At 36.8% G+C, this 21,230-nt stretch overlaps 2 protein-coding genes across 3 annotated transcripts in view; one reads left to right on the top strand and one right to left on the bottom strand.

Annotated features, from left to right (window-relative positions):
- Positions 1 to 4,273, top strand: part of slc6a20 (solute carrier family 6 member 20) — a 19,870-nt gene extending 15,597 nt beyond the window's left edge. For both annotated transcript variants that reach the window (XM_077221536.1, XM_077221535.1), the window contains exon 13: positions 1,224 to 4,273. In XM_077221536.1, coding sequence (XP_077077651.1) covers positions 1,224 to 1,397 — 174 coding nt within the window. In that variant the 3' untranslated portion in view covers positions 1,398 to 4,273. The remainder of the gene's footprint in view (positions 1 to 1,223) is intronic.
- Positions 4,148 to 21,043, bottom strand: sacm1lb (SAC1 like phosphatidylinositide phosphatase b). Its single transcript, XM_077221537.1, has 20 exons — positions 20,953 to 21,043; positions 20,093 to 20,190; positions 18,943 to 19,017; positions 16,462 to 16,589; positions 15,295 to 15,444; positions 14,502 to 14,561; positions 14,281 to 14,314; positions 13,711 to 13,812; positions 13,548 to 13,633; positions 12,850 to 12,936; positions 12,054 to 12,122; positions 11,888 to 11,967; positions 11,713 to 11,811; positions 11,443 to 11,581; positions 9,726 to 9,795; positions 9,568 to 9,640; positions 9,386 to 9,479; positions 7,938 to 8,030; positions 7,458 to 7,515; positions 4,148 to 6,694 (listed from the first exon to the last, which is right to left on the bottom strand). Exons 1-20 carry the CDS (start codon positions 20,979 to 20,981, stop codon positions 6,558 to 6,560), a joined length of 1,761 nt encoding a protein of 586 aa, XP_077077652.1. The 5' UTR covers positions 20,982 to 21,043; the 3' UTR covers positions 4,148 to 6,557.
- Positions 21,044 to 21,230: the final 187 nt, after the last annotated feature.

Raw genomic sequence — 21,230 nt, forward strand, 5'->3', positions numbered from 1 at the left:
TACGGACTGAAGCTTTAAACAATACAAATGTAAAATCGAAAGAAATATCAAAATAAACCACAGACTAAAAATGGATTAGACCATGAAAATGTAAAAAAAAAAAAAAAATTATTTTAAATAAAACAATCAAAATAAAACTTAAATAAAATCATGAAAATTTAAATTATAAAAACAATTAAATTATGAAAAACAATTAAAATAAACCACTCAGTAAAAATTAAATAATTTATAAAAATGTAAAATGAATTTTAAAATGAACAAATAAATAAAAACAATCAAAATAAAACACGGTAATGCTTTACAATAGTTTTAATTTGTTAACATTAGTTAATGTACAGTATTAACTAACATGAACTTACAATCAGCAATGCATTTGTTGCTGTATTTATTAATCTTTGTTAATGTTAGTTAATAAAAATCATTAATATAACATTTGATTTTATAATGTATTAGTAAATGTTGAAATTAACAAAGATTAATAAATGCTGTAGAAGTGCTGTTCATTATTAGTTCATGTTAACTAAAGTAGTTCACTAATGAAACCTTATTGTAAAAGTGTTACCTAAAACACTTAGTAGAAATTAATTAAATCATGGAAATGTTAAATGAAAATAAATAACGAAAACACTTCAAAACACTTACTAAAATGTAATTAAATTAAAATAAATAATTCTAAAAAAAAAATCTATCAAAATAAAACGCTTACTAAGAATTACAAAACTGTAAAATTAAATAATTTTAAAATAAAATATCTAAATAAAACCCTTACTAAAAATAAATAACACTTTACTATAAGGTATCATTAGTAAACTAAGTAAACTTCTACAGCATTTATTAATCTTTGTTAGTTATTTTCAACATTTACTAATACATTATTAAAATCAAAAGATGTATTTGTCAACATTAGTAAATGCACTGAAGTAACATGAACAAACAATGCACATCTGGATTTTTATTAACTAACATTAACAAAGATTAACAAACATAGTAACACATGTATTGTTCAGGGTTAGTTCGTGTTAGTTAATACATCAACTAATGTTAACAAATGTCAAGTGGTACCCAAATAAATTAAATCATACAAATGTAAAATGAAAATGTAGCTTGCAATAAATTCTTACTACAATTACTTAAATCATAAAAATGTAAGTGGTTTTATAACCAAACGATTCTAGGTTCAAAGCTAAGGAAATGAGCTGATAGCCGTGGTTCTCGTCTTGCAGGGTAAGTCAGTGGTGAAGGAGTATCCGCTGTACGGTCAGGTCTTCATCATTCTTCTGCTGCTGTCCTCGGTCAGCTGTGTCCCACTCTCCGCTCTCTATGCCTTCTGTCGGAGGAAGCAGCGAGGAACACCTGTCGCTCAGCAAACACTCAACACAGCGTCCTCTGACACTTAAACTCAAAGACCATTTTTACAAAGACCGCCTCTAACACACGAACACTTTTCAAGACATTCAACTCTCTCCTCTGTCCACCTCCACAACCACCCACCTCCTCGCTAACTGCCGATGATTTTGCTAACTTCTTCACTAACAAAACAACAACCATTAGCAGTCAGTTCTCTCCTCCACACACACAGGAACCTAGTCCAACCTCTCCCACAGCCAATAACCTTCTCTCCTCCTTCTCTCCTCTAACCGAGGAAGAAGTATCTAAACTTCTCCTCTCCAGTCATCCTACCACCTGCCCTCTAGACCCCATCCCCTCACACCTTCTTCAAGCCATCTCTCCCACACTTCTACCAACACTCACACACATCATCAACTCATCCCTCCATACTGGCATTTTTCCTACAGCATTTAAGCAGGCTCGGGTAACCCCACTGCTTAAAAAACCAAATTTAAACACATCACTTCTAGAGAATTACAGACCTGTCTCTCTCCTACCTTTCATTGCAAAAACACTTGAACGAGTTGCTTTCAACCAAGTATCATCTTTCCTGTCTCTGAATAACCAGCTGGATGTTAACCAATCTGGCTTCAAGAAAGGGCATTCGACCGAGACCGCATTACTTTCAGTCACAGAAGCCCTGCGGATCGCCAAAGCTGCTTCCAAATCATCAGTTCTCATTCTCCTAGACCTGTCTGCTGCCTTCGACACTGTGAATCATCAGATCCTTCTGTCCACCCTCTCATCACTGGGTATCACTGGAACTTCCCTCCACTGGTTTGAGTCCTATCTCACAGGTAGGTCATTCAGGGTCGCATGGAGAGGCGAGGTATCCAAAGCACATCGACTGACCACAGGTGTTCCCCAGGGGTCAGTCCTTGGACCCCTCCTCTTCTCCATTTACACCACATCACTGGGACCCATCATACAGGCACATGGTTTCTCTTACCATTGCTATGCTGATGACACCCAGCTCTACCTCTCATTTCAACCAGACGATCCCACAGTAGCTGCACGTATCTCTAGCTGTCTGGCGGACATCTCGGCATGGATGAAGGAACAACAGCTGCAGCTCAATCTGGCAAAGACTGAGCTTCTCGTTCTCCCTGCCAATCCGTCTCTACAGCACGACTTCACTATCCAGTTAGACTCATCCTCAATCACCCCATCAAGGTCAGTCAGAAATCTTGGAGTAATCTTTGATGACCAGTTAACCTTCACAGACCACATTTCAAAGACAGCTCGATCATGCAGGTTTGCAATGCACAACATCAGGAAGATCTGGCCTTTCCTAACTGAGCATGCAACACAACTTCTTGTCCAGGCCCTGGTTATTTCTAGGCTTGATTACTGCAATGCTCCTCTAGCTGGTCTTCCATCATGTGCAACTAAACCCTTACAAATGATCCAGAATGCTGCTGCTCGTCTTGTCTTCAACAAGCCCAAAAGGGCCCACGTCACTCCGCTGTTCATCTCCCTGCATTGGCTACCACTCGCTGCTCGAATCAAGTTCAAGGCGCTGACACTTGCTTACAGATTGTCCACCGGCTCAGCTCCCTCCTACTTTCACTCGCTCCTACGGGTCTACATCCCTACCAGAAGCCTACGATCGGCCAAGGAGCGACGGCTCGTGGTGCCTTCACAGCGAGGCACAAAATCACTGTCCAGAACATTCTCATTCACGGTTCCATGCTGGTGGAATGACCTACCCACCCTCGTCCATAATGCAGAATCCCTGACAGCATTCAAAAGACAACTGAAAACTCATCTCTTCCGTGAGCACTTAACATAGAAAAAAAAAAAAACCTATTTCTTGAAATCTTCGCTTGTCTGGTTTATGCTGCTCTGAGCAATGTTTGAACTTTGTATTCTGAGCAGTTCTTGCGTTGTTTTTGCCTCTCCACGATGACTCGCTTGGTTTAATCCTCAAATGTAAGTCGCTTTGGATAAAAGCGTCTGCTAAATGACTAAATGTAAATGTAAATGTACTTTGAGCTGGAGAAACGGTATATTTCTATATCTGGTTTTATGCTTGCATTCACGCGTTATGAACACTTTCAGCTTTTGGTTGGTTGTACAATACAGTTAGCTATTAGGGCAAAAACAATTTTTTACATTTACATTTCCTACAGAAAATATGAAAATTTGATTCATGAAAAGGACTTTTTTTTTTCTTAAGGCAACAATGAAAAAAATGTATACATTATATGAACAGCAGATACATTTCCAAACACTGAATATCTGGACGGTGAAATACACCAAATGCAGTACGAAACTATGAAAATTTGTAAAACTATGTGTAAATAACTTTTTACAGCAGTTCTTGTATTATTTTAGTAGTAAATTAACTTTTGGACGTCAAATCACAATATTTTGTATGCCTAATGAACAACTGAATGAACGTTTTCCCCTGTATTTCATTATTTTCTGCTCTTTATATATATATAAATGTATATAGAGAGAGCATGAGAGAGATGTGGTGTATTTGGAGAAATAGAATATCTATATTCAGAGGAATATAAGTGAATTATTCATAATCTTAATATATTTCTTGCCAAAACATAAATTGTATGTTTTATTGGGCTCAATTGAGTTGAGGTCCTGATGAAGTGTTTTTCTGGCCTTTGCCAGCACTTAATAAAAAAAATGTATCCTACTGTACACAGAATCATATCAAAGAATGTCATAGTCTTGAACTTGTGTATTGTAGTGTTAAGCATTAGCTTTTTTTGTGCGCTTTCTTATTTTATATTTGATATTTTTGTAGCCTTTCTGTAATATTTACTTTATTGGTCTTTAGCGTCTTGAATATGCATGGAAAATATGTTCAAATAAACAAAGGCTGTGCCAATCACATCAATAAACAAAAACAAGTTGAAATAAATGTCTAGATTTACAGTGTTGCTCAATGTTCAAAGACATGCATTTTCATGTTTCATATTGTTTCTTCACCATGGCATTAACACTTGCTCATTAAAGTCGATATGAAATGGCATTAGCAATACATTTTACTTTTTACTATTGTAACATTTCTGAGAAAAACATTCAGCAGAGTCTGACTTAAATTTCAGTCTGTTTCTCGAACAAAGCATCATATAACTTCAAAAGACACATGAATCCTATTAATGATTTATAAAATCATAATTTTTGGATTGACAGATGTGCTCACATTGAATTATTGCTATGAACAGCATGTACTGAATGTCTAATTGTGTAATGCAAGTTTGGAACAACGCACATAAATAGGTGAACTTTTACTTACAATAACATTGAATTTGACTGGCCATCGAGTTCATGTGGAGAAAATGCTGTTAATTGGACAAACCCCTGTTATTCCCATTCAATTTGAGCTTGATCAAAGCAACGGACATTTCAAAATTCCTTCCAGGAATGTCATGCAAACAGGTTCCAGTCAATGCAGATAAAACTAGTTTGAGTGACATCAAGCAACAATAGCCAACAGTAGTTTGTAATTTTGTAATGCATTTTTTGCAGCGTTCGTCATTACTCTTTTCCATTTAGACTGAAACTGACTACATGATAATACCTTTAATAACAATAATACACATCATTTTTACGTTCTCCGCCAAGCAGGTGCCAGACATGAGAAGAACATCCCGCAGTGAAGATACAGCGGGAATGAATGAAGAGCACAGCAAACATAAGGCATCGATTCATGAGAGAAACACAGATATATGGCACAGCGGTTCAGTGATGGGACGGTCCTGCTGTAAACTCCTTTGGACAATGAGACGCTGCGGTCCCAAGTTAAGATTCATACGAATCAGTCTTGATTACAAACAGAATCAGTTCATTCAGCTGAATCACTTTAATAAACAGTTTATTCGTAAAAGCTCCCAAATCTCAGACTGAGGAAGACCATGATATCGAAGGCGAGGATAAGACGAGTCCATTTAACCGCACATGAAGCCTGGGTCCGTCTCAAAATGCTGCTCGTCTTGTTTTCTAGTAAAAAATAAATAAATTATAAAGCACTCTCAGAACAAAACAAAAAAATTCCCTGTAATGCAGAATTGAAGATATTAAACTTTGTTTTTAGAAAAGATATTTTAAGTTATTGATTTTTGTAATGTTTTTTTCTTGTTTCAAACATTTTATTTGCTCAAAACAGGGAAAAAAAAATATTTCCAAACAATTAATTTAGCATAAAATATATTTGCTGAGAAAAAAACTTGTTACAATAAGGTTCGGTTTGTTTACATCAAACTAAAAATGAAAAATTTTGTACAAAATTTAATAGAGAATACGAAAATGATGTAATTCATGTTTAATTTATAACAAATTAATTAAAAATGCATATGTATGTTAAAAATGTGTATGCAGAAATGAATGCTATAAATGTTCATTGTTAGTTCATGCTAGCAATCGCATTAGCCAATGCTAACATACAGAACCTTAAAAGATATTACTTAAAAACAGTTCTTGTAAAACTTTACAATAAGGTTTAATTTGTTTATATTAGTTAATTTATTAACCAACATGAACTAACAGTGAGCAATATTTTGTCAATTGTTCAGTGTTCACAAATAACTTTGGATTTTAAAAATGCATTAAATGTTGAAATTAACAATAAGTTATTAATAATTAATAATTGCTTTAGAAGTGTTTGTTGTAGTTAACTAATGTTAACAAATCAAACCTTATTGTGAAGTCTTACCAATGTACCTTATTTTGCACGTATCTTTATTAGAAAACAAGACAATGATTTTGATGTGACGGCAGATGCGATATAAATGCGTTTGGTTTTACACACACAGTCCGAGAGCTGCGACTTGTGAGAGCCGGTGGAATATCGGCAGGCGCGTGTGCGATTAGACACGGGCGTCTATGAAAACACACTGTCGGGACGTGTGAACCATGAGGACGGGGCCGAGAACCTCATGGTCAAGTCTGAGGTGCTTGATTTTGCGCCTGTAAAGCTGCCTATATGTAGATGGAATTATGGGATCTCTGTGAGATGGTCCCGGGTGATACGATCCTCGTGTGGAGAGCAGCGCGTGCGTTCGGTCCCGTCCGGCCCCAGGCCTTCGTCCTCTTCCTCAGTACAGGCTCCAGGCCCGGTGAAGCTGAGAGTAAGACAGGACTGAGGATGAGGAGGAGGAGGATGAAGACTCGATGGGACCAAGCTGCTTCCCACACACGCAGGTTCAGTCCATCTTCTCCTTCTGCACCAGTCTGGGCGCGTCCACAAAGTCCCGGCCGTTGAAGAGGATCACGCCGCCGGTCACGACACTCGCCGAGCCCCAGAACAACACGTACGCCAGAGTCTCCGTCCAGGTGTCGCCTGGGTAATACAATGAGAATGAGCAACCGTTTACACAGTTACTGAGATTAATGAAAATAGTACAATATTACTATTAAGGCAAGACACTAAGGGTCAATGGAGTACAAAAAAAAGTTAAATAATAGATATCGCCATGCTTCCACAGTTGATTAGTTACAATAAGAATAGCAAAACATTTTTTGCATTGAAAGTTTTCTGTAAAGTTTTGTTGAAATATGCAAATAAGGCATTATCTAATTAAATATGCACATATTTGCAGATATTTCCAGAACAGAAATCTTAACATTGGATAAAGCCAGGATCACAATTTTGTTGACATAAAGGTTTATACAGAGGGGATTTTGGATATCTCATTAATCACTCTATAAATCAGAAAATACTGCCAACAAACAGAAAATAAATGCATTTCTGATGTATGTAAAATGTTATATACATCAGGTTAATGATATATGAAGAAACCTTCAGAAAATAGATATGAATAAAACTGTAAAGTTTGGTGTATGTAAAGCTGCTGATTTCTGACGCAGGAGAAAAACTCACTGATAAGTATATCAAAGATATGTATTCTCATTGAAATCTACAGATTCAAAGTGCAATAAAACAAACAATTAAATTTGCTTCCCATTATTCTGAAAGAAGACTATAGTCCAAAATAGTCCAAAATCTCAAAATTGACCAGTGCATGAAAAAAAATGGTTTTGACTTTAGTGTCTTGCCTTATTATTAATGCTAGTATTAATATTAATATTAATCAGTGTCTTACCAGCCATAAGGAGACATATGATGCACATTGAGAAAGCAACCACCATGATGATCGGCAGCTGAAAGCGAGGGGGGAAAAATGTTAGCACTGATTGTAATCATTTTTTGGCCTTTTGACAATATTAATCTCCAGCTCCATATCAAAGCCAAAAATAATACTGATTCAAAATGTTTAAATTCGAGAAGAAATGGAAGTAGCGACAGAATTTTTTTTCCATATTGTATGTACATTGTAGTGTAATGGAATATTGAAAAAAAAAAAGTAGGTCGGGTCTTGGTTGTATTTCTCAGTTGTTGATTTGATGTTGAGATGTGGGTGTGACACTCAAAAATGGAGTCTCAGTGGATTGTAAAAAAGGGGCGGGGTTTAATGATCCCACATACAATTCTGTTGTATTCTGCTGCTGAAAACAAATAATGAGACCTAAAGACAAGCAGGACAAAGGCCAATTTAGTTTCCTCAGGGTTCAGAGCTTCTTACCGTGAGGAACTTCCAGTCTTTGGGCTCATGTAGAGGAGTGTTTATATCTGCCTCTTCCACAGCATAGTTCCCCAAGAACAGGTCAATGGAGTCCTGGAGAAAAAAACATATATTATTCGCAGCATGAATTCCTGCACTCTACAGATCAGTGTAAAATTCATTTACACATCTGTCAATCTGCAAAAATTATGATTTTATAAATCATTCATAGGATTCATGTCTTTTGAAGACATATGATGCTTTGTTCGAGAAACAGACTGAAATCTACAGACACAGCAACGAAATTAAACACACAACACGTCTTTTTTGCATTTGCTACCGATTTACACTAGACAAGGGTTTTCCAAGCTGAGATGATTCATGAGATATAAAAATTTATTATTAATTATTTATTAATTAAAATAATTGTAATAATTAATAATATCAATTATAAATTAATTAAATCATAAAAACGTAAAAAAATAAAAATAAAAAAAGCAAATGAAACTAAGAAAATGAAACAATTACAAAAAAATCATTACATCATAAAAATAATATATAATAATAATTCCTTATTTTAAAATGAAAACAATCTATATTTAAATTGAAATAATTTTTTTAAAACATGTAAATGTATTGTTAAACTATTTAAGCATTACTATTTTAATAATGCCGTTAATATGCATAATAATATTTCTGGTCAAAGGGGGTTGGAACACTTTCCCTGCAAGCCATTTTTTATACAAAAGTTGCCTGTCAGTGCCAGTGTTTTAAAAAAAAAAAAAATTTCACATAAATTTCATGGCCCCAGAATATTTTGTTTTATGAATATCTGAAGACAGAATATATATAAAAAGAAAGAGCAGAGCCCCTGCCTTAAAAAAAAATCTAGTTTCATGCATTCTTTTTTTATTATTTAATCAACACTTAAATGTTTCATGACAAAAGCAACATTTTGAACAAAACTGAGAAAATTATGTTTTTGTCAAATACTTTGTCTAGATGGGATTCAGAACGATGATCAAAGCACAGATGGAGTAGATTGAGTCCATCAACAGCCATAAAGGTTCACAGTCTACACTCTTCCTGGCTCGACATTTCATTCGCTAACGTTAGGCAGTTTTGATTTAAATACTGTTGAATGTTTTATGATTACGTTAGCTTCCATCAACGCAAGCAATGTTTCTATCGCTTTCTGTTGCTTCTTCACTTGTGTTCTGATCCAGAGATTCTGTACTCTTTCAGAAGGGTGTGTACAACTGTATAACAGTGAAAACATGGATTGCTGGGAAAACTTGTCGACGGCGGGGAAGCGTTGTGTCATAAATGACGAAAAATCTTGTCAATGGTGCGGAAAGAGCTAACAGTTTCTACTGAATCCATAAACTGTACATTTTAAATGTTAAAATACTATTTAAAATGTGTTTAAGACAAATTAAGGAACAATGGTTTGTCCATGTGAGGCTCACCTGTCTGAACCCATCCGAGAAGTTGTTCTTATAGTATCTGATCATGGAGTTCCATCCGTCCATCAGCAAACCCCACTGGGTTCTCTTTCCTGTCCTGAGGACACAAAGAAGCAATTATCTTCTACAATCCATCTAAACACTTACTCTCAGACACAAGCAGAGCAGAAGACGGTCCTTCTTACCGTGTGAAATCAGTCTTCAGGGCTCCTGTGCCAGCGTACTGTTTGGCACAAGCATTGGCGTTATCCGCCCATGCTGCAGGGAATAAGAATAGAAAGGGTATGAATGAGACAGTCTCACATAGCCAGACTTTTGAATATCAGCATTCATTTTTGCTTACCGTTCTTGTATATTTTTTCAAAATCCGCCTGTTCTTCAATCCGCTGCCCCACATGTAAAACTCCCATCCTCTACATATAAACAAGACATACAATATGAGGAAACCTCACAGCTAACAGACAGGAACCAAAAGCTTATCTTTATAGGGGCTTTCGCACCGGATAGTTCTAGGAACTTGCCACCAGGGTGGTTCCCCGAGAACTAATAGTTTCTTTATTTTGACGGCACGGTGTACCTTTATTTTGACGGCGCTGAGAACGCAAGAGCCTGAGCAAACAGTGCTCGCATTCTCCGTGTTCATTAGTTTACGATCTATCTAACAGTCCTGTCTAATATGTTATTGGATAGAACTATTATACAAAGAAAGTAGACAGTAATGAAAAGTTAGTAGCGTATGCCTTGTGGTTGATGTCCAGTGTCGCTAGCTGAGCAGAAATACATAATCATAGTTTGCTTGGTGCCATCAAAGTTGCGTTGGATTTTCTCATCAGATGCCCATCTATCACTGTTTTCCATGTTCGTAGAGTTAGTTTGTGGAGTAAATATATAGGCTATAATCTGTGTGTTTACACAGCCTTTTTAAAAATGGCGGGTGCTGGTGTTTCGCGTGTGTTCGGCCAATCAGCGAACACTAAAGTCACTGATAGTTCCTATAATGCTGGCTTAGATCCTACCCTGAAGAAGGAGCTAAATTAGTTCCTCCAAAAGAGTTCCTAGAACTAAAATAGTTCCTAGTTCCTGCGGTGCGAACGTGCCAAAATCCGGGTACTTCTGCCAATAGTTCCAGGAACTATGAAAAGGTTCCTCCGGTGCAAAAGCCCCTTATGTTTGTGTACTCCTAAAAGATGATTTTGTCAGCTTATATAAGACATTAGTCTCATCACACTAGGGCTGGGGTAAACGCTTAACTAAACGATTAGTTGGGCGATTATTTTATCGATTAATCTAACGACTAATTTTTCTGCCGCTCGATTAATAAAAAAACATAATGTATCTCAAATAAATACTAACTAGTGTGCTGAATCATGATACTATAAGCTGGCTAACGTTAGTCTAATGTTATGTATTTGAACACCGTCATTAGAACTCTATAACCGCCAAAAACGTGTTATTAAAATATTTTTTACAAACATTATTTATCATAGAGAATGTTTAAATACTAATATCAGCTTACGATGGAAACATAGGCGGAGTTAATGGTGCTTCGGAGGCTGAGTGCTGGAGATGATTCGGGAGAGATCTGTGCCCCTTTACAGATCAGAGCGCGCGCTGACACGGAGTAAAGCCTTGTTTAAACTCGACGCGTCCGCACGAGCGCGAAGGTACGGGCGGCAAAAATGACGCGTTGGTTGCGCAAGACCGGCAAGACGCCATTTCGCTTGGCTGTGTGCATGTGCACGACTTCTTTTGCAACAGCGCGCGTGGCGCAGCAACCGAGGATGAACGACTTCAAGCCGAATCTGCCCCGAGCATGTGCGTCTCACCGCACCGGCACCCAGTTTGCGCGTCTAAATTGCAACTTTTTTTTTTTTGTTAGAGGTTTGTTTACTGTGTGTGATTCATTTAATGGAAAGCACATTCACTTCTAGTTGTCTTCGTCACCCATTCTGCAATGTTTCGGTCTCCCACGTGTGGTGGCGAGCTGTACCGCCAGAAACGGTGCAAAAAATAAATAAATAAATATGTGTCGCGCCATTACAGCACTACATCACACACACCTCTAACTGTGACTGCAGCGAGCGACGGGCCAGCAGACTCTGGATGACGTTGGTTCGGTCCAGACAGTCCATGCAATTGCTTCGGAACGTCCCGTCCTGCTGCTTTTGGACTGATCCATCTGAATCCACCAGGAAGTAGCTGTTGAAAAAATAAACAAATAAGAGCATTCAAAAAATAAACAAATAAGAGCATTCAACAAATCAGAGCATTAATCTAAGAGCATTAGATTATAACAAATAAAACTCTTTTTGCATGCAAACACCTCATACCCAAACTCATCCTGCATTTCCGCCACCGTGTCCACCAGGATCTGCAGGCGATGCCACCTCATGCGGCTGCACTCTTTGTGAAAGTCAAACGGGATGTACCTGCAGATGAACACAGTCTGAGTTTGGCATTTGTGGATCTGTATCAGTGATTTATGAGATTTTCTTATAGACTCACTTGATCATGCTGTTGCCCAGATTGCCCACCATCTTTGCAAAGGCCTGTTCCAGCGGCTTTTCTGAGCCTTTCTGATTTACCTGGAGAATAAAAAGAAATCTTAATGAGATATTTCCAGCCTGGGAGCGACACCTCCGTGTAAACGGAGCAAAAAGAGGCAACGTACCAGGTTCAGAATCACTTGTTTGCCGTACGTGATGATCTGAGAGTCGAAATGTCTCTGGAAACCATCCAGCTGTGAGAAGAGAAGCGGTACACAAATGGACACACAATAATGGCAGGCTGATTAATATAAGCAATTTAAAATGATTAATCTACTTATAAATACTTTTATCTATATTTCTTTCCATCTATCTATCTATCTATCTATCTATCTATCTATAATAAACAAGTTTTCGGAATAAAATTGTTTTTTTTTTAAATAAAGTTTAAAATAGAACTTTATAATTGATTAAAAACAATGAGATCAACCCATTTCAATATCTTAAGGGCTTTTATTATTATTTAATATATATTATATAATATAATGCTGTATAATGTTATTATATATATATTTATATATATTGTATATGACACACACTATATATATATATATATATATATATAAATATATATATATATATAAATATGAATATAAATAAATATATATATATATATATATATATACACACGTCAAATTAAGTCATAAATAAAATTAAGTCATTACATTACAACTTTAGTTAATATGATGATACAAAACATTTTCTTTTGACAGAAGTTTTAATTTGCTAACACTAGTTCACTACATTAGTTTACATGAACTAACAATATTGTGTGTATATATATATATATATATATAAGCATATATTAACCTTAGTAATTATTTATTGCAACATTTACTAATACATTTTTAAAATCATGAACATCTTTATTTGCACTGATTTAAACAAAACAAAGAAAGAAAAATAAAGAAAGCATCTCACGTGATTGATGCTTTTGCTGATCTGTGGTTTTGGTTTGTACTTGAGGTTCGGTCTCTGAGACCAGTAGAACGGGATGGAGCCTCGAGTCTGTGGACAAACAGATTTACTGGATTATTCATTCATTCATTAACAGATATCAAAAGAAAGCACAACTTTGTCTTATAAGAAATGTTGGGATTTTTGCTCATTAAATGTTATTGAAAAATAGCAACCAGCTTTCAGATTGGACATAAATTCAAGAAAAATAAAACATGAGCAAAGCAACATTCCGGTAAGTTTCCTCTCCCGACTGTGGGAAAAAAGGAAACATCAGGGTCTAAATCTGTAAGTATCGTGACAAATAAACGGCTGTACGGATCTACAGATCAAAAACAAGCGCATGTTTATTGATATCTGTGGTTCATGATTCATCAAACCACTGTGACATTCATCTCTGGTGCCCACAGAGGCTGTTTGTCTTTGTTCCCTTGAGAATCGAGCCGACAGAAAGACATTTAGGAGAGATACCAAAAAGACAACGGCTTCATTCAGTTTTAAATAAAACAGTTTAATTTACCATGTAGATTCACTCCGACATTAAGAGCTCAAAAAATTCCTCCAGACTATCAACTGAAATTACACTGGATGATTCCTCAATAAGTGGATTAGCATAACAGCATGAAAACTGATATTCGGATGCTCACATTTCAGAGGCTTACCTGAACAAATGATGCTTTTCCTCCATTATACTGAACAATCTGTTCCGTCTCAACAAAGTTGGCCGCGTGACCCTCAGAGTCGATACCTGGAAGAGGAAGAGAAGAGAGCATTTAGTAGCATATAAATCAGAAACAGCCACCGTCTCAAACCTCACAAGCGTACCTCTGACGTAATAACGGACACCAGCGCGGAAGCAGCTCCTCCTGGAAATGATGATCCAGTCAAAGATTTTGCCGTTGATGCAGCACGACTTCATAGTGATGACTGTGAGCGGAGATTAAGGGCTATATATCTGTCTGAGAGCGTATGGACAATGACATATGAAGACATTATATGTCATTATATATACTAATTGGCTTCATCACTGTCTCCTCTCCTCGAGTAAGCTGGTGTGTGTATGTGTGTGTGTGTGTGTGTGTGTGTGTGTGTAGGCGTTCTGGTGCACTATGGCTGCCGCCACATCATCATCCAGGTGGAGCTGCACATTGGTGGTGGTTGAGGAGATTCCCCCTTCTATGTAAAGCGCTTTGAGTGCAGAGAAAAGCTATATATAAATGTAATAATTATTATTATTATTATAAGCACTGCATGACCTAACAGTGTTGTTGATACATGCAAAACATTTAAGGCCCAAAATATACTCTGAATGTGAACACAGACTCTTCTATTTCACACTTCGATGTGTACTGAAATGCGTCAGAGATGACAAATGTTTGTCTGGTTAAAGGATACAGCCGTGAACAACCGGGTAGACGAATTTGTGTAGCTGTAAGAGAAAACGCAACGTCAAAAAGAACCAGGAAACATTCATGAATTCATTCCTTCTTTAGATAAAGGTTTTTCTACATATAATCAGGCCCAGAGACATGTGGTGTTCCTTGCAGAATTCTACACAATGTCTAAATGAGTTACTCTTAAAATAGTAGCTCGACCTAAAACAATCTTGCGTTTACCTCAGGCTGTGCCATGAATTCTCTGAGAAGGTGACCGTTCCACACAAATCTCTGATCCGCCTGTATAAAAATGTTTTAAGACGCTATAATAACAATTTCATCTGTCATTCCTCATGAAAGCACCAAATTCTAAAGAGGTTAAGAAAAACTAAAAAATTAAAACAGTAACACTTCACAATAAGGTTCCATTTGTTAACATTAGTTAAGTACATTAGTTAACATGAACTAAAAATGAAATGTAAGGTTAATTTGAACATTTAATAATACATCACTAAAAATCAAAAGCTGTATCTGTAAATAATATTTAATGGAACTGAGCTAACATGAACAATGATCAGTTGTATTTTTATTTTAAATACTGTAAATAAATGCTGTAACAAATGTATTGCTCATTCTTATTTATTGTTAGCTAATGCATTATTCTACAACCTTGTCAACATAAACACATCATGATAAGACCTCTTTAAGCAGTGAGCATTACAGAATTGTGATGTTTACATGATAGATATGTTCAATAATTTAACAACATCCTGCAAGGCTTCATAGAGGCAGGAACTAAACTGACAGACTGGGAAGAGAGGTGCTGCAACAATATAAAAAATTAGAAAAATCATGCTTATTGAACTTTTAGAAGTATGAAAACCTATTGTAGTAGAACCCAAAAACAAAACTAAGACTTTGAGAAAGGTTCCCTTTAAAATTAATTGCTTGGTGTATTCCTCATTTATATGCCAACTTAGATTAAAGTGTCTGCTAAACGCATGCAAACGTTGGAACTGAGCATCTCTCTCACCCGCTCCAGTAAGGTCATCTCCTGAAACTCTGGGCTGGTGTTGGCCAGGCGTTGTAGCGTGTGCGTCAGGTCATAGTCCGTGGCAAAGTAGAAACCGTCTGTATTCAGGACGCTGTTGATCATGGACAGGAAGGCTTTGTCGTCTTGCATCTGGAAGATCCATAGAAACAATATTAGTTTCGATAAGACATAAGTTTCTAAGTTAGGTACTAATGTACTAATAATGTTTTTATTTCTGCTGACTAAAAGTGCGCGCAAATAAAGGCCCCATAGTCATAAATGGAGTTATTTTTCACTGCTTATTGCCCTTAAACAGTAAAAAACACACAAAATAATGTCAAAATGCCGGTCTTGGCGACTATTCATGTAAACACAGTCAGTTATGTTTTAAATGAACGTAAACAGTTGAGAAAGAAAATGCATGTGTAACAGAATTATGGATCAGTGCATCAGGTCTTAAATTGACAGCAGCTAAATTACGAGATAATATAAAAAATATCTATATGGCAGTTTTTCCCCATGGTATCAATGCAAAAATTGTGGCCAGTGAAAATGCTGAATGGCAAGTAACTCTGGAAAACCAGTAGCCACAGTGGCTGGTGAGCGAAAAAAGGGGAATGTCAAGCCCTGCTAATAGTAATCAATGAAAATTTTAAGAGTGTGACTTTTACAAGTGTGACTTCTTCAAAAAAATGTCAGTCACATCGTTTCTCTAGTGAATTTTGGTTGATTTATTTGACACACTAAACTATAAAAGGTTGAATCTCACAAAAACTGTCGAAAACATGGGCACACATCGCCCTAAAATCATTCAAATATTATTTTGCTTAAATAAAAAGGAGCCTGTTTAATGACCACATTATGCATTATATTAATATAATATTTTTGTTGGGGAAAAATGTGACCTGGATAACTTTTCTTGAGAAAAGGCAGCAAAAGTATACACGCTACAAATTTTAAGCTAAACAAAAATATCTTGGCTATAAATACATTTAAGAATTCAATAGTTCAAGATCATGGTTTGGTTCTGTTTAAATAAAGAGATGCTCAAAAAGTCCCATAAATATTGTGGCAAAAATCAAGTCAAAATAAAAACTCCCTGCGGTTACACCAGTGACGCACATGATGGAAGAGAATTCTACGTATGCTTATGGAAAACGACCCAACCTGATTATCAGTCAGATGCAGAACAGTCTTCTTGTATGAAATGATGTCAAAGTCAGCCGCTTTCCAGACCGCGTGGCCAAACAGGTCACCCACTTTCTTCTTCTTTGTAATGACGATGAGATACATGCCTGAAAGAACAGAGAGTGCAGGGCTCAGCATCATTCAGAATGCAGAATGAGAGTTCAGAATGCATTTTAAGGTGCAATAAAGTCTAATTTTTTCAGTACTTGCATTGGCTAACATTAACGAACAATGAGCAATCTATTTTAAAGGGGTCATCGGATTCAAAATTCACTTTTATATGGTGTTTACATATAAATGTGTCTTTGCAGTGTGTGGAAACAACCACCATACAATGAAAAAAATCCATTCACTCCTTTTTTTTTTTATCCTCATAAAGCCTAAACACCAGAGACAATTTATATAGAGACATGCCACTTCCTCAATCCTCAAAGATGGCGGTTGTATGCACATGCCCCGCCCCTCCCACTGGAAAGCCAATCATCTGCTTTTAACAGTCAAGCCGTGAAACATTTAAGCCTATCGTCTGGTTCCACTGACGCATGCGCAAAGTTGAGGTTTGCGACAGCGGAGACGATTTGGCGATAACGAGTTGTGTTGTGTGCAAGATCAGATGGAATCTACATGGAAGAGGGTGATAACAACGTGAAGGCACCGGACTATCAAAGTAGTTAAAGCATTTTATATCGACCACAAATATGTTTAAGTGCTCCGCACAACACCAGCATTCTGAATAGAGATGTAAATGAAGTTGGTATCGTGAACCCTTGCGCATGCGTAGTAAAATCATAACCTGTGGGGAAAAAGGCATTTTAAACCTTATTTTAGGTCAAAGTCATCAAACTTTTTCAGCGATTTTTATCATTTTTTACTGCTGTTTCTCTACCTGCAGTTTTTTTGTCCAGGTGACCAGTGAAAGTGCAGTTCTGACTCTCTGCCCATTCATTTAGATAGGAGCCTGGTCTTGTTAGTCCGAAATAGCTGCCCGGAGGCGGTGCCAAGATGGCGGCCGAGTGGCATGACTTGCCTAAAAGGACTTTGTAAACACACGTTTGGATTTTCTGAGCAATATGATGTCATATTGCTCATGCTCCGCCCACGACCACTGAGAGACTGTCCCGTATTAGCATATTTACGCACTCAGACATTTGTATACTGTCCGCCAAGGCAGCACCTTACGTGTCTTGTGTCGACACGTCCCAATGGAAGACAGGGGTAGGGTGAGTGTGAGCTGTTGCTCATTATCATTATTTAAAGAGACATGCACCGAAACAGGTCACTGTGAACAGAGCAGTTTTTGAGGAGGCAAAAAGGGTGTTGTTTTACACAACCATTGAGGAATTTTAACCAAAGTATGTTACATACTTTACATGAAGACCCTAAAGAATCATACCAACTTGTGGAAAATGAGCATCCGATGACTCCTTTAAAGCAGTTATTAATCTTTCTTAATGTTAGTAAAAATATAATTGTTCATTGTTAGTTCATGTTAGTTTACAGTGCATTAACTAATGTTAACAGATTCAACTGATGTTTTATTAAATGTGGAATTTAAAGGGATAGTTCACCCTAAAATGATAATTAAGTCATAAATTACTCACCCTGTTGTTGCCCTTCTTTCTTTTTTCTATGGACCACAAAAGGAGAATTTTTTTTTTTAAATGTCCTCCTCACACTTGGCCATTATACAATGGCAGTGAACAGCGGCCAGCATCAAGCTTTTTAAAAAAAGATGCAGAAGTATCACAGAATAATCCCGTGCCGTATATTATAAGTGTTCTGGGGTATATGATATGAAATTCAAAGGATTTTACGAAAATCCTGCGCAGCAGTTCACTCTCTCTCTCACACAGAAAAAGCACACAATGTGAGAAATCAAGATGAACAAAAACACGACGTGAAATACAGCCTAGAAATCCCACAAAATAATCAGTGTGCATGAGCAATATGACATCATATTGCTCCGAAAATCCAAACGTGTTTTTACAAAGTCCTTTTAGGCAATAATCAATCCCACAATACTTTCCTCACTGAATTGAGTATCTCCGGACCAGAAACTCAGTTTTTCTGATGACAGTCAGAATGACCGTTGACAGATTTGAACTCGATCACTTTTTGTTACGACGAATACATTCACCTCGGAGAAGAAGGTATCCATGTTTCTTAATCCAAATTTTGTATGCTTTTTATGGGCGAGACGGAGTGAAATACAATATCAAATTTCATATCGTATACCCCGGAACACTTGGAATATACGGTATGTGTAGTATGGGATCATTCTGTGATACTTCTGCATACCAGCATGATGCTGGTCGCTATTCACTGCCATTATATGGACGAGGGCGAGCAGGACATTTTAATTCTCCTTTTGTGGTCCATAAAAGAAAGAAGGGCAAACGGCATTAGAGCAACAACAGGGTGAGTAATTTATGACTCACAATTCATTTTCAGAGATCGTACCTGCCACCAGCCGTATGGTTCCCATGATGCCACATATTGGTCGTGTCACCGCTGAAGGAGGGACGTCCTTCCTCACTGAAAGAGAGACAGAATATTAAGGTTATCTGTCCGTATCAGTTTTTTTTATTATTTCATAGGAAAAATATAATATATTTTTTAATTATATTATTAAATTGATTGGAGTGTGTAGCTTTTCATTTCTTAAACAAGCAAGTACAAAGATAAATCATGGCCACATATTCCAGGAGGACAATACCAAGATGCATTGACCTCAAATTGATAATTAAGAAATTATGTGATGTTATTTAAATCAAGACGAGCATCAATGCAAGAGTCCAGCACTGTGTAAAGTCTCCTCCATCACATCACAAAGACTTTCAATGAATTTAAGGTCTGGAATCAGATGAGCCGATTCATGAGTGAAAATGATTCGTCATGCTCCCAATCATTCTTTCACACTTTAAGAGAATATCCTGTAATATGGACATGATGTGTCTTCCTACATGGTTGATTAAGAATGAAAAACTACTCACTCTATCAATTCGGATTAGAACAACTGTTGCCAAAAATACAGTATAACATGCTAGAAAATAATAATCACTGCAATAATGATCCAATCATACACTCTTAAGCATTTGTCTATTTAGATCCAAGCAGCGGATTTTCTTTTGGCTGGGCAGTGAACATAATAATGATAATATATAATTTTAATATGTTAAATAATATGATATATTTTTCTGAATGATATATTATTTTGATAATACTATACTGAGTATGTATTAGATAATGTTAGATATTTAACTGTGAACCATCGACAACCCCCGCAGAATGTATTACAATCTACCACTAACCATTGTCCAAATATGACTTTTCATTTGCATCCTAATTTGGGTTGAAAATTCTGCTGATGTTTAACTAAGGAATGACTCAGGAAACACATTATTCATTCAAATGTTTCTGTGACCTCAAAAGAGCTCTCAACTCAAAGCATTTATGCAATGAGCACCCTCATAAAACGAGGCAAGTTACTTTTCAGCACTACTTCAGCAGAAAAAGCCTTCAGTGTGTACAGATACAGTGTCTGTCCTTTCATCAATTCTACGCTGCAAGAGCAAAATGTGCGTTTCAAGCATCCAGTTCTCTTTTGTACCTGTCAGGGTCATTTCTGTGGACACCCTGTCAATGGCGAGGACTTCTCCAACACCATCATCACAGGCTTCGATGTAGAACTTCTCAGGGGTCGTGTGCCTGTGAAAGGAGAGGAGAGTGAAGATTATTTGTAGTTAATGTAGTAAAATCCAGTTTAAGGAACAGGGCAGAACTCACTTATGTCTGTATTACATTTATTTCATTAATATGCGCCACTGAAATCATCAATCACATTATATTCTACACACACACACACACACACACACACACACACACATACATATATAAATATCAAAGTATGCTGCTTGGATTTATTTCTTGATATGGTTTCTTTTTTCATTTCTGTAAGATGTTGGCATCTGCAACATCATTAACACCAGTCACGACAATATCAAAAACAAAATGAGGTAACTGACTTGCAAAGAAGTTCAAGCAATCTACAACTGACCATCAATAAAACAATTTTAATTTAACTGAATGGATTTTTGATATGAATTGACTGGAATCTGATCACCATGATTGATGACCAGCAGTACCAGCTGTGTCTCAAACCACAACAAGCGGTCAACTACTAACATTTTGGGGAATAATATAGCTTTTACATGCTGTCTAAACAAGCACTTCAATAGAATGCTGCCCAAAAATATTGTCTAGGTAGTAGGCAGCTGAATTTGGTTTTGAGACACAGCCACAGACAGTGCGCCTGTAGTTCACTGAACATGCAAGTCACTGCTGTTACCTAAGACTATTTATAGACTTCACCAGATCAAAGATGACCAGTGATCTCTCTTCGATTAATCTAATCGATAATCAGTTATCAATCAGAGTATTAGAATATCAGAGTAGTGAATTTATACTCACAGATTGAAGGTGTTGTAGGTGGACGCCATTTTTCCATCAGTTCGGTCCTGACCTTCGTGACGTGTCAATACAGCAGCGGGAATCTAGTGACAGTCAGCGAACACCAACCGGAAATGACCTCTGGAGGACCGATAAAAGTCCCATTTGGTAATAAAAGTCCCATTTGATAATAAAAGTCTCACTGTAATGTGTTAGTTGTGGAAGAAATGGTATCTTTAAGATGTGTGACCATTATATGACAGTAAAAGAGCAAACACAAAACTTATTCTAATATGGAG

Source organism: Siphateles boraxobius, unplaced genomic scaffold (genome assembly GCF_051911475.1).
Source record: "Siphateles boraxobius isolate OS27281-9 unplaced genomic scaffold, OSU_SipBor_1 84, whole genome shotgun sequence".
Lineage (NCBI taxonomy): Eukaryota > Metazoa > Chordata > Actinopteri > Cypriniformes > Leuciscidae > Siphateles > Siphateles boraxobius.

What these genes read in the sequence shown, in the direction of transcription:
- sacm1lb (XM_077221537.1), bottom strand. Translation starts at nt 20,981, where the DNA reads ATGGCGTCCACCTACAACACCTTCAATCT. An exon ending in TCAGCAAAAGCATCAATCAC is followed by an intron (nt 12,123 to 12,849) that starts GTGAGATGCTTT and finishes CTCTTCTCACAG; the next exon opens with CTGGATGGTTTCCAGAGACA. An exon ending in TGAAAAAATATACAAGAACG is followed by an intron (nt 9,641 to 9,725) that starts GTAAGCAAAAAT and finishes TATTCCCTGCAG; the next exon opens with CATGGGCGGATAACGCCAAT.